Raw genomic sequence first — 12,536 nt, 5'->3', positions numbered from 1 at the left:
ACAAGTAGAAATGCATGAAAGGATATGCAATCTTCATAACAATCAGCGTGAATATTCAGCTATTTCTATAAGCTTAATGTAATTCAACTAAGCAGAGGCTGTGAGACTCTTCACTTTTTCCCACTTGTCACTCAAATCTTCATTCATATCAAATCACATAATTCTTTAAAGTTGTTCATTTTGCAATAATTGACCTTTGCTTGTGTAACATTGCAGCACTTACTGTCCTGGGTTTGTGTAAGCATTATGTTACAGTTCATACCAAAGTACAAAGTAAGTAAAAGCAAACACACAGCTTTGATTTAGTTCAGTCAATTTTTATTTAGTTTCAGGATTTGCACAATATAATTGTTGTTCTCTTTATCGGATACTTACCTTTATTTATTCTTTTGTTCAGTTCCCCATGTGGTCCTGCAGCTAAAGGGGCTGGTTCAGCACTTCCTGGGTATTTATAAGATTGATGATGTTATCACTGACATCATTGGGGCAAATCGACTGTAGGGTTTATCTTGAGTTATGTTGTCTTTGTCTTTTTATTTCTTGCCTATTTGAGTTATTAGTAGAATATAATTTAATGTTTAAAGTTAATTGGGTTGGGTTAATGAGCTAAGGTTCATTTTAGGGTTCATGTTGATTTCTTTGGTTTCAGAGAAAAGTGTACACCCACCCTTTGAGTTATGTTACACCAAGCTGCAGCTAATTTGTTATTGTGGCAGTCTATAAAGCCAGGAAAAGTTTGAAAAGGAACATTTTTATTTTATAATATTAATTTTTTAATTCACAAACAGATAGTTTATTTTTCATGTGTTTTCATTGTTAATAAAATACATATTGATATATATCGAGTATCGCCATTCAGCTAAACAATATCAAGATATGAGTTTTGGTCCATATCGTCCAGCCCTATGCCTTAGTTTGATTTAGTTTTGAGGTAATTTACCTTATTTCCTTTGAACTTTTGTTTTTATTAACTTAAATGAAGTCTGCTGAAATGCCTTCCTACCACCTTCCTAATCACTTGAGCTAAACTACTTTACAAGTATATGAATTCAGTGATATTACAGGAATTGCTATGAATGATGTCTGCACTCATTGATTTATTTACTAATGAGTAATGTGCTACTGTACATGTTACCCTTTTAAATATTTTAAATCCTTTCTCTAGGTTCTCAAACAGAGATGTTCTTTCCATTGGAATTAGTCTCTGATGACATCATGGCGACTGCAGCAGCAGGTGAGTCCAGTCAGACTCTGTTTTATCCTCTGTCTACATGTTTAAAGACTCCAAAAGAGATACTGAGACATTTAAGCAGGTCAGTGAGTCTTGGATTTAAGAAATAGTAACAGCCTTAACACTTTTTATTTTCTTGAGCAGATATATTTTATGCATCACTACATACAATATATCATTCTAAACACAGAGGGGTCTGGTGTATGTCCTTAACTTTATAAAGGATGAATGTGCACCTTTTTTGATCCAGTAGATGTCGTCCTTGAGCACCAGCATGAAACCAAAATCAACTAATGTTTGGCCAACCACTCTCCCCTTGCGTTAGCACATAGTTATCAAACTGTCAGATTGTCAAAGTCCCTGCTCCTCTCCGCTCACATCACCGCTCCCTCTCACTCTGCCCGACCCTGAGCAGGTTAGATGACAGAGCAAGGTGCTCTAACTATGCGAGGTATTGCATGTAATGTGGTAAAATATAGAAATGTATGCTCATTTAGATATAATAGTAATGTGACTGGGCTTAGACAGGCTACATAAACTTAATTGAAAGGCTCAAATATATTTTTCGGCTCCAGATGGATATGTATTTTTTTCTTCACATCGCGATGACGATGCTGTAACAATATATCGTGCAGCCCTATAGTGAATTAAATGCAGAGAAATATAATGGTGATTGAGTCTGTAGTAAAGGCTTTCTTCTTAGAAAAACGTATCACATTCAAAATTCCCTCTTAAAATATCACAGTGCAGCATATAAGTGCAATTAGCCTTCTTTCATATTTTAGGACAAAATAAGTTTCTATGTCTACCTGCATTCCAAAACTAAAAGAGATTAATGTCAATAAATAATGAAAGCAATGTTTGCATATATGTGTTACTTTCTCTTAAGTAACTCTCTTCATGATGGTTTGACATCCTAATATATATAATAGGCCTATTTTTCATGTTTCATTCTGTTGACATATTTCACAACAGGAAGTTTTCCTGCACTCCTTCATAAAGTGATCATTTCACTCTCAGACTGTACGGCACTATTGTCTGAAATCTCTGAATAAAGTTGAACTTTTATTTGTCATCATAGTTTTAGCTTACCTTGTGCATTTTAATTTGATATTTTTAATCCTCCATCATTCAATATTTTGCTCTATTTCTGTTATTGGGCTATTTTCTTACCTTGTGCCGTTGGACCACCTAACTGTGTTCAAAATACATGAACTCCAGTATGTGTTCAAACTCATCTCTGTGTGTTCTCAAAGTGAATTATTAAAGAGGGAAAACACACAAACAGAAAAACTGATACAAAGTTATTTTGGGTAAGAAGCATAAAACAGGGTTTTTCCTGCATAAACAATTCTTTGGCGCCCCCCAAAGAGGTTTTACCCAGCGCCAAAGGAAAATCCAGAGCGCCAAAAGAAAAAAAAGACGATGAAAATTGCAAATCAAATCCTCCCTGAATGTTAAAAGTATCAATACATCAAACGACTGTTGAACAAGCAGAACATAAACTTAAATACGACGTCTCTGACTTCTAGCAGTCATCTCCCCTCTCATCCGTTTACGCATGTGGCTCGCGCTGGATAGCCAGCTGATTGACTGTTCGTTTCTTTTGATTGGTTCCGTCCGCTCCGCTGACACCCACAAGCGCTAAATTCAGGTTGATTTTCCATTTGGAGTTAATTTCAAAGAGCAATGCTCTTCATGGCGGTAAATATTTATCCCAACAGTCATGTTAAAACTATACTAAACCGCGTATGACGTATAGCTGCGGCTACTTGTCCCTGCTCCTCTGCTGTCTGCAGACGGGTCATCGGGGGGGGGCACGCCGAGACGACACACACCAACATACATGGCTGCAAACGCGCACACACACACCGGAACACCAACCACCGCACACACCTGTTGACTTGTCGTGAAACGGAACCCGGTTGATCCGCTATCCGTATGGACCGAGTCGGGAACGCACGTTCAACTTTTCTCTGTTCAATTCCAACGTGTCTGCTTTTATCAACAATCAATATCTTAACGACTGTAACGTCAGCCAGCTGTAGTCTGTGAACTTCTCCACACAGACTGTCAACCAGCGCTGCGTTAGAGCCAGCAAATATATTTTTATTATTTCTCAATTTCCTGATCTGATCAAATTATCCAAATTATCTGTGACTTAAATCTGTGATTATTTGACATAATACCTTAGTAATTCAAATAAATGTACTTTTGGCAGGATGTGACCTCGCCTCTCCCAATCTCATTACACCCCTCTCCCTCAAAATCCCTCTCCTCCCATGTTTCATTGTTGCAATTAAAAAAAATTCTTTACCAGATTGAATTGGGGTTTCAGTAACTTAAGCATAATGATAATATTATTTATAAAATGGTCAGAAATAACAGGAAATGCACAGATTTCTGTCAAATAAGGTAATACTGAGCCAGGACAAACCCTGTAAAAGTATAAAATCCTCCCACTTCTCGTCTCCACTTCTTTTTAAAGCCAACTGTCACCCTACAGAGGCTCTGCCTTAAAAAAGGGAGGCATTTTTAGCTTTAATAATAAAAACAAGCGATTATCACTTCAGGCCAAATCTTGACCTTAAACAAAGAAATCTAAAAACATGTTCAAAACTTTTTTACCTATAATAATAATAATAATAATAATAATAATAATAATAATAATATTGCATTTTATTTAAGGGTGCCTTTCATGTCACTCAAGGTCACCTTACAGACACAGCAGTAGAGTAAAAAACACGAACACTATCAACTACTTAAAAACAAAAACACAAAAACAGCAGCTGTGAGCTGTGATCTGAAGGTGGGGAGATAGTTAATGTCATGGATGGTTTGTGAGAGAGAGAGTTCCAGAGACGGGGGGCCGTACGGCTAAATGCTCGAGATCCCATTGATGATAGGCGGAAAGGAGGTGTGGTGAGGAGCATGGAGGAGGCAGAACGGGGGGACCAAGAGGGTGTGCAGGCAGGGTCCGAAATTAACTTTTTGACTCACCGGCCAAGGTGGCAGGTAGATGAACAATTTCATATCAGTCGATATATAAATAATAATACATTTAAAAGCTGATTTTTGTTCCTGAGTGAAAGATGAAGAAACCAGATAGTTAATTATGGTTTAATTATTCTTTATTGTCAGAACATAAAGAATTATAATTAAACAGGAACATTTCACCATCATAAGCTCAGAGCACGGAGGTAAACAAATCAAGCAAAAAAAGGCAGTGACTAACAATAAATAATACACACACATGTAGGCACACACACACAGACTTACCTTTAAATAGAAAGACATTTTAGCTGTGGACTTTAGCTGAATGTGAATGTTTGATAGTTGTGTGGGTTTATTTACAATGTTACAATTCACTTAGCAGACGCTTAGCGCTCAGTCTGTAGGGACTTGGGTTGGGAACCGGAGGGTCCCGTTGTGGGACCCTCCGGTCCCGTTGTGGACCAAATATGGAAGTTGGTCTGGTAGCTGGAGAGGTGCCAGATCACTTCCTGAGCACTGCCGAGGTGCCCTTGAGCAAGGCACCAAACCCCCTCCCCACCACCAGCTCAGGAGCGCCTGCTGTGGGCAGCTCCGTCACTCTGACATCTCTCCATTAGTGCATGTCCATAGGATCCTGTTTGTGCATGTGTGTGTATATTTCAGCCTGTTTGTGTGTTGCATGAACTACAGAGTGTAAAAACTGAAATTTCCCCTTGCGGGAATCAATAAAAGTAAATCTTAAATCTTATTACCGCTGTTTTGGATGATAAAGATAGTCATCTACCGTTGTCTCCAAGCGTTTCTACAACAAACTAGGCCTACATCATGTCCGGTCCTGACAGTGGAGATGACTCACGGCCAACTTCCACCAGATGCGTGTCCGGTCCGTCTCCGTTTTTTTACGTGTTTATAAGGTTTATATAGAGTTTTATACCACATACATCATATTATCTCACAGTGTCGCCAGTTAGTTTGTTTAATTACTGCTATTAATGTTATAACTTGCACGCTTTATAAAATGTGTTAGTTCATGTCACCTCCCAGGCTCCGTAGACTTCTACTTTATTTATGTGTAAAATGTCATGAAAGACTGTGCACACCTATGACAAAATGTACTTGTTTCAATCATAGATGATCTGCATCCCCTGAGGCGCTGTAACAGTATGGAATGGTTGCCACCTGACAGTGAGTAAAACTTCTATCCATTTGTATAAGAATATCTGTTTTGGTCACATCTGTAAAAACAGTAGGTAATCAAATCCCAAAATAAAGAAAGAAAACTGGATTTAAAAAAATAGCCAGTTAGTCTGTTAAAATTTTTCTTTTCACAGTGTCTGAGTTGAGGGTTGTTCTGCTGGGGAACTCATGGTCTGAGAGGAGTTCAGTGGGGAACGTCATAATGAGAGAGACTGTGTTCAACACTGGAAAAGAAGCAAACCAATGTGAGCAAGTCAGAGGACATATAAAGGAGAAAGACATAGTTCTTATCAACACTCCAGATCTGCTGCATCCCACCATCTCTGAAGACAAACTGACAGAACATCTGACAGACTGTGTGAGACTCTCTGATCCTGGACCTCATGTGTTCCTGTTGGTTCTCCAGCCTGATGACTTCACAGAGGAATATAAACAGAGATTCTGTAGAGTTCTTAAACGCTTCAGTGATCAGTCATTTGAAAATTCACTGTTACTGATATCAACACCCAGAGAGCAGGGCTCAAGTGGTGTTAAGATATATTTACAAAATCAACCCTTAAAAGAGATGATCAGAGAATGCAGATACAGATATTTGGAGCTGGCAAACCTTGAACTTCCAGAGCTGTTGACCCGTTTGGGTCAAATCGTGAAGGAACACAATGGAGAGCATGTCAGCTGTGAAGTGTTCATGGATGCCCTTACTGATACACAAAGAATACAACAAAAGGAAAGGCCCGGAATCGTGGATGCTGTTAGATCTGCTGGTAAGAGATCTGTTCTAATCAAAATGTTTAAACTCAAAATCATTACTGATCTCATGAGAATATGAAGCTGATAGTCAATGATGTCATCTTTTAACAGGTCTTTTTACCAGGGATAACATGGTGACACCCCCTCCCTCAGGGGAACGTAAGTAAACTTTCATAAATAAACACATTTTATTATTACTGACCAGTACAATATTGGCGCCACTGTGGTTGACCCTTATCCCCAAAAAACTCATCTCCCTTTAGAGAAAACTTGGGAAATTATAATCACTTTTTTTTTTTTGTTATTATTATTATAAATATATTGTATCCAAAAATGTGAAACCGGAATCCAATAGAGACTTGACTATATTATCTGAGAGCAGTACAAAGTTCATCTCCCGCACTAAAAAACAACTTGGGCCCATGCCCATAATACAAAAGGTGGTGAGCCATTTTGTACTGATTTACAATCAATCAATCTTTATTTGTATAGTGCCAATTCATAACAAATGCTGTCTTTAGACACAAAAATAGTAGATAGTAGATCTAGACCATACTCTTTTATATTATTTACAAAGACCCAACATTAATCTACCATGAGCACAGTAAAGTTACAGTGGCAGGGAAAAACTGCCTTTTAACAGGAAGGAATCTGGAGCATCACCAGACTCACCAAAAGAGTGAGTTGTATAATTAAAATAATGCCTATTTAAGCCATGAACAAGGTTCAAGGTTCAAGGTTGTCTTTATTATCCCTGCTAGAGGGCAATTTGTTTTGCAGTCAGCAGTAAAACACACACATACATACAGCCCGAAATGAGCAAACAACATAGAAAGGACAGTAAATAATAGATAAGAAACAGAGGCAACACAGTTAGTGGTTTAAAAAGGTGATGGCAGCAGGAACAAATGAGTTTCAGGGTGCATATTCAAAATCAGTCCTCTCGAAGGCTTTATCCGATCCAGCCCAATTTGGTCTTTGTACCGTAGATACCTTGGAGAATAAAATGTATTAAAAGCTTAAGTTTTGTTAAAGGGCGTGGCCATGGCTGGGGGGTTAAAATGTATGTAAAATTACAGAAAATCACTATAGGTTTATATATGCAAGGTCCAGCACTGTAAAGCGCAGAAGTTAAATAAGTAATAAAGTGTATTTGTATGTATGTGTGTAAACTGCTTCGCAAAAGTTATGCTGTAATAAAGTAAAAGTTATGGACACATTAAATCAGGAAGCATACATGTAAATTACTGTATACTTCCTGTTTTAATGTGACGGTTTAACAGTTTGTAAACAGGTTGAGGAATATAAATATATATAATGATTATGTAGGTATGAACAGACACACACAGACAGATATTGATTTAATGGTTCATAGTTTTTTTTCCTGCTACTGTCTGGATTAAGCTAATTAGAAGCTAACATGAAGATTATGAGTTTTTCTTTCATTAAACCATTGAAAGCTAAATATGGAAAACAGAATGTAAGCTTTAGTTTAACCATGTGGCATGACTTAATGTCTCTCTACACGTTACATTTTATTTTTCTATTACAGTCAGAATTCTGCTGCTGGGGACAGACGACAAAACAACAAAACTTGGAGACTTTATCACCGGAAAAGAACACCACATCTCAAGTGTCTTAAAAAATACTTTTACAGGCAAACAAGTGGTGCAGAGTGGAGAATGGAGAGGAAAGCCTCTAACAGTTGTGAAAACTCCAGAGGTTTTCAGTGTTTCTTTGGAGAAGTGGAGAGAAGAGATGAAGAAGGCTGTGAGTCTCTGTCCTCCTGGACCAAATGTTGTGCTGCTGTTAGTGAAACCTTCTGATTTCACTGAAGAGAACAGACAAACACTGAAGTTCATCCTGAGTTTCTTCAGTCAAGATGCTTTTAAACACTCAGTGGTCATCAACACACATAAGGAGGATAAAACAGGTGTCTCTTTTAGAAGACTCATTAAAGACTGTGGAGAACGACTCTGCAGTATGGCTGACAACAACCGTGATGTATTAATGCAAAAGATTGAGAAAACTGTTCATGAAAACAAAGGAACCTTTCTCACTGTCATTGAGGATTCAGTCGCCCCAAAGTCTGGTCTTATGAAAACAGCTTTGAGCCTGGTTCTGTGTGGAAGGAGAGGAGCAGGGAAGACTTCAGCAGCTGAGGCCATTTTAGGTCAGACAGATCTTCATTCAGTCTCCAGCTCATCAGAGTGTGTTAAACATCAGGGAGAGGTGTGTGGACATTGGGTTTCCCTGGTGGAGCTTCCTGCCCTGTATGGAAAACCTCAGGAGGAGGTGATGAAGGAATCATTCAGGTGTATCTCTCTCTGTGATCCTGAGGGCGTCCATGCCTTCATCCTGGTTCTACCTGTGGGTCCACTCACTGATGAAGACAAAGGAGAGTTGGAGACCATGAAGAACACATTTGGGAGTCGATTCAATGACATCACTGTGTTGCTGTTCACTGTTGAGTCAGATCCCTCAGATCCAGCTGTTGTTAACTTTCTAAAAGAAACCAAGTCCATCCAGGAGCTTCTTCGGAGCTGTGGAGGAAGATCTTTGGTTCTAAACATCAAGGACAAGCAGCAGATCCCAGAGCTGCTGTACATGGTGGAAAAGATGCACAAAGATAAATCCAAATCATCCATCTTCACAACACAAACATTTGCACATGCCCAAATAGAAAAGATCACAACTCTACAGGCTGAGCTGAAGAACCTGAAAACAAAAGACCCAGTCATCTGTAAGTATTATTTATTTTATTTTATAAATATAAATTATACTAAATCACTTTTTAAAATAAACAACCTATTGTTAATCATACTTTAAAGTCTGTATCTATACTGTGCAATTGTCAGCATTGAAGGTAATTCTAGGCCCTCTTTTTTTCACAGGTGATGATGATAAGCTGAGTCAAGAGAGTCTCAGGATTGTGCTGATAGGGAAGACTGGCACTGGGAAGAGTTCTTCAGGAAACACCATTCTAGGAGGGAAGACATTTGAAGCCAAATCATCCCAAACATCAATCACAAAACGTTGTCAGAAAGCACAAAGTGATGTGAACGGTCGTCCGGTCACTGTGGTCGACACTCCTGGTCTGTTTGACAATAGCTTGTCCCATGAAGAGGTTTATGAAGAGCTGATTAAATGCATCAGTCTCCTGGCTCCAGGACCACATGTCTTCCTGTTGGTGTTACGCATCGGCAGATTTACACCAGAGGAGAAGGAGACATTACAACTCATCAAGAAAGACTTTGGGATGAATGCTGACAAGTTCACCATCGTTCTTTTAACTGGAGGAGATTCATTAAAGCATGATAACATGTCCATTGAAGAATACATTGAAGAGGAATGTGATGATTCCTTTAAGAAACTGATTGCTGACTGTGGAGGAAGATACCATGTGTTTGATAACTATGAGGAACAAAAAAGAACACAAATCAGTGAGCTGATAACCAAGATTGAAGAAATGGTGAGAACTAATGGAGGCAGCTGCTACACCAATGAGATGCTGCAAGAAGCTGAAGCCGCTATAAAGAAAGAAATGGAGAGATTCTTGAAGGAGAAGGAAGAAGAGATGAAGAGAGAGATGGATGAGCTTCAAAAGAAACACGAGGAAGAAATGAAACAAAGAATGGAAGAACAGAGGATAGAAATTGAAAAGGAGCGACAACTGAGAAAAAAACAACTCCAAGAAAAGCAGGAGCTGATCAACAAGGAGTGTGAGGAGAGAAAGAAAGAACAGCAAAAGAGAGAAGAAGAAAACAGGAAAAGAGACAAACAGGAAGAAATTAAGAAACAGGAATGGGAACAGAAACTCTCAGCTTTGGAGAAACAGAAAGAATCAGAATCAAAGGAAACAATTGAGAAAAAGCAGGAGGAGTACAAGGAAGAGATGAGAAAGCAACAAGAGACTTGGGAGAAAGAAAGAAGAGAAAGAAAACAAGAAGATGAGCAGAGACAACAGGAGGAACAAACAAAACTTAAAGAGCTCCAAGATGAATATGAAAAAGAAAGAGAGAGTAATAAAAAGAAAAGAGAGGAAGAGGACAAATACAGAAGAGAACAGGAGGAGAAGGAGAGAAGAGAATTGGAAGAAAAGTATGAGAAACACATGGAGGAAATGAAGAATAAGTATGAAGTGGAGGCCAGAAAACAAGCTGAAGAACTCAATGATTTCAGACAGAAATACATGAAGGAATTCAGATCACTGGTAGAGAAACACATGGAGCAAATATGTGAGTTGAAGCAAAGACAAAGTGACAAAGAGTACAATCTTTTACAAAACCTCTCGAAAACCAAAGAAAGAAATCTAAAAGAAGAAATTGAGGAATTAAAGGAATTAAAGGAACAGCACGAACAGGAAATAAATGAAATGAAACAAAAACATGAAAGCAAATGTACCATCTGCTGATTGTTCCATCAACTCTTGATTATGTCATTTGCTGATTGAACACCGTCTGTTTGGTGTTTCTGCTGGACCACACGGTATGCAGCCAGTAGACTGTAATTTTCTTCTAAATGACTTATTGATAAACAAAAAATCCCCCTGGAACATGCTCAACGGTGTCCAAGAAGAACATCAAGAGACTTTCGATAAAATAAATGTTCTAAGTTCTCGCTAATAATGTTTTCTACAAACATTCTAGGACATAATTTAAAGTAAACACAAGATAATAAACAGGATGAGTCCTCGTTGAGAAACATGCCTGTCACAAAAAGCATTCTGACAGGTACATTTTACTTTCAACGTTGACATGGAAACCTTTCAAACTAAATGGAACATGTGGGGTGTTTCAGTTCATCGAGTGACCCTGTAAACTGGTGACTTTCAGCCGAAAACACGGTGGCTGCAATTGTCTTTATTTCATTTTTCATTAAATACAATAAATACACATCTAATGAGTATATTTTGACATGACAATGAAAAACTATCACTGGCATTCATGGACACATTCAGTTGAAAGTCAACAGTTAAGGGTCACTCGTTAAACCAAACAACGGGACCATGGCGTCCTTACACGGAGAAAAATGTTGGAGAGCAGACGCTGCTGACGCTGTGTTCTGACCACGAGTCATCAGCCACCCAAACTGATCAGACTCAGTCGGTGACTCCATCTAACATAACTGATATGGTGTCATTTTTGCTGTTTTATATACTGTAGAAAGTTGTAAGAGAGATGCTGCCACAAGAGGGCGCCCCGTGTATACAGTAAAACAGGCCTGTTCCTGCTAAGAAGTGATTCCTGTTTGACTTCTCAATTCAGTTTAGATGTAAATCAAACACAAGGTCGCCATTGTTCCAAATATTGTTTGTATAATTTTAGGGTTTTGATTATTTCAGGGCTTATGATCTCTGTATTTTCAATTGTTTTTATGTTATTGTAAAATATGTTTTTTTGCTTCCTATAGTTGGTTATAAATACTCATACAAGTTATGTCATTTATTCAAAAAATGTAGATAAAGGATTTTAAGAAATATTTTGGTATTTTTTTCAAGATTACATAATTTTATACTCACAAATGTCTAATTCCCTGAGGTAAAAGTTGTTTTTCTTTATTCTATGTCTGTGATAATAAAAATAATCTGAACAAAATAACACCTTTTCAAACGTCACCTTTAGGAAATAATACACTTACATTTAATAGACCTGAAGCTATATGAGTATTATCTAATCTACAGAGTGATAATCCAGCAGATCAGATGCTACCTTTCATGATTTAGTTTTTAAAGTTGACTTTTAAATTGTACTTTTTATGTCTGGTTAGAATAAGAATAAATCAGTCAATAGTAGCCACGTTGTAAACAAGGCTCTAAGAAACCTAAAGCTGTAGCTTTAGTGACACGAGTTTTACAAACATGTTTTTAATTTCTGAGTAAAGGCATTTTGCAAACAAAGTCTGTTTTCTTTTCCGTCCAAAAAAAGGATCTCATGTTGTGTAAATCATGTTTGCACACTGACCCAGAAACTTTTCCATCATTATTATTTTTTTCAGAACAGGTTAGAGTTTCTGTGTGTTTCTGCCTCCATCTATTTTTGTCTCAGTGTTCAGGATCAATTGCATTTTGATGTGTGGTTACAGTAGAAGGCAGCAATCTGTCAAACTTGACTTCTATCATCCTGAAATACACCTGGAAGTGATCTATGGAGTTAGATCAGTCGCAGTATTAACAAATGCACACAGAAGGATTCACAAGTGTATTTCAATGCACACACAGATATATTTCATTCTATATAAATGTAAAACAAATCCAGAAATAAAAAAAAAGATTCACAAATGATTCACACAAATATTTATAGTTTTGTATATATGTAATAGAAATCCCCAAATATATAACAGTTTGCAAATTCAGACTGAACAG

General features: G+C 37.7%; 1 protein-coding gene across 1 annotated transcript; it reads left to right on the top strand.

The window, feature by feature from the left end:
• Positions 1-218: 218 nt before the first annotated feature.
• On the top strand, positions 219-12,071 carry LOC110004945 (uncharacterized). Its single transcript, XM_065950777.1, has 7 exons — positions 219-445; positions 1,166-1,234; positions 5,357-5,410; positions 5,557-6,186; positions 6,284-6,331; positions 7,725-8,915; positions 9,067-12,071. Exons 2-7 carry the CDS (start codon positions 1,180-1,182, stop codon positions 10,584-10,586), a joined length of 3,498 nt encoding a protein of 1,165 aa, XP_065806849.1. The 5' UTR covers positions 219-445; positions 1,166-1,179; the 3' UTR covers positions 10,587-12,071.
• Positions 12,072-12,536: the final 465 nt, after the last annotated feature.

This window comes from Labrus bergylta, chromosome 2 (genome assembly GCF_963930695.1).
Source record: "Labrus bergylta chromosome 2, fLabBer1.1, whole genome shotgun sequence".
NCBI classification, from domain to species: domain Eukaryota; kingdom Metazoa; phylum Chordata; class Actinopteri; order Labriformes; family Labridae; genus Labrus; species Labrus bergylta.
The sequence above is the reverse complement of the archived record's forward strand: the minus strand, read 5'-3'. Positions and strand labels throughout refer to the sequence as shown.

Coding starts and splice junctions, on each gene's coding strand:
- LOC110004945 (XM_065950777.1), top strand. CDS start 1,180: ATGTTCTTTCCATTGGAATTAGTCTCTGATGACATCATGGCGACTGCA. Junction 6,187..6,283: donor GGATGCTGTTAGATCTGCTG/GTAAGAGATCTG, acceptor ATCTTTTAACAG/GTCTTTTTACCAGGGATAAC. Junction 6,332..7,724: donor ACCCCCTCCCTCAGGGGAAC/GTAAGTAAACTT, acceptor TTTCTATTACAG/TCAGAATTCTGCTGCTGGGG.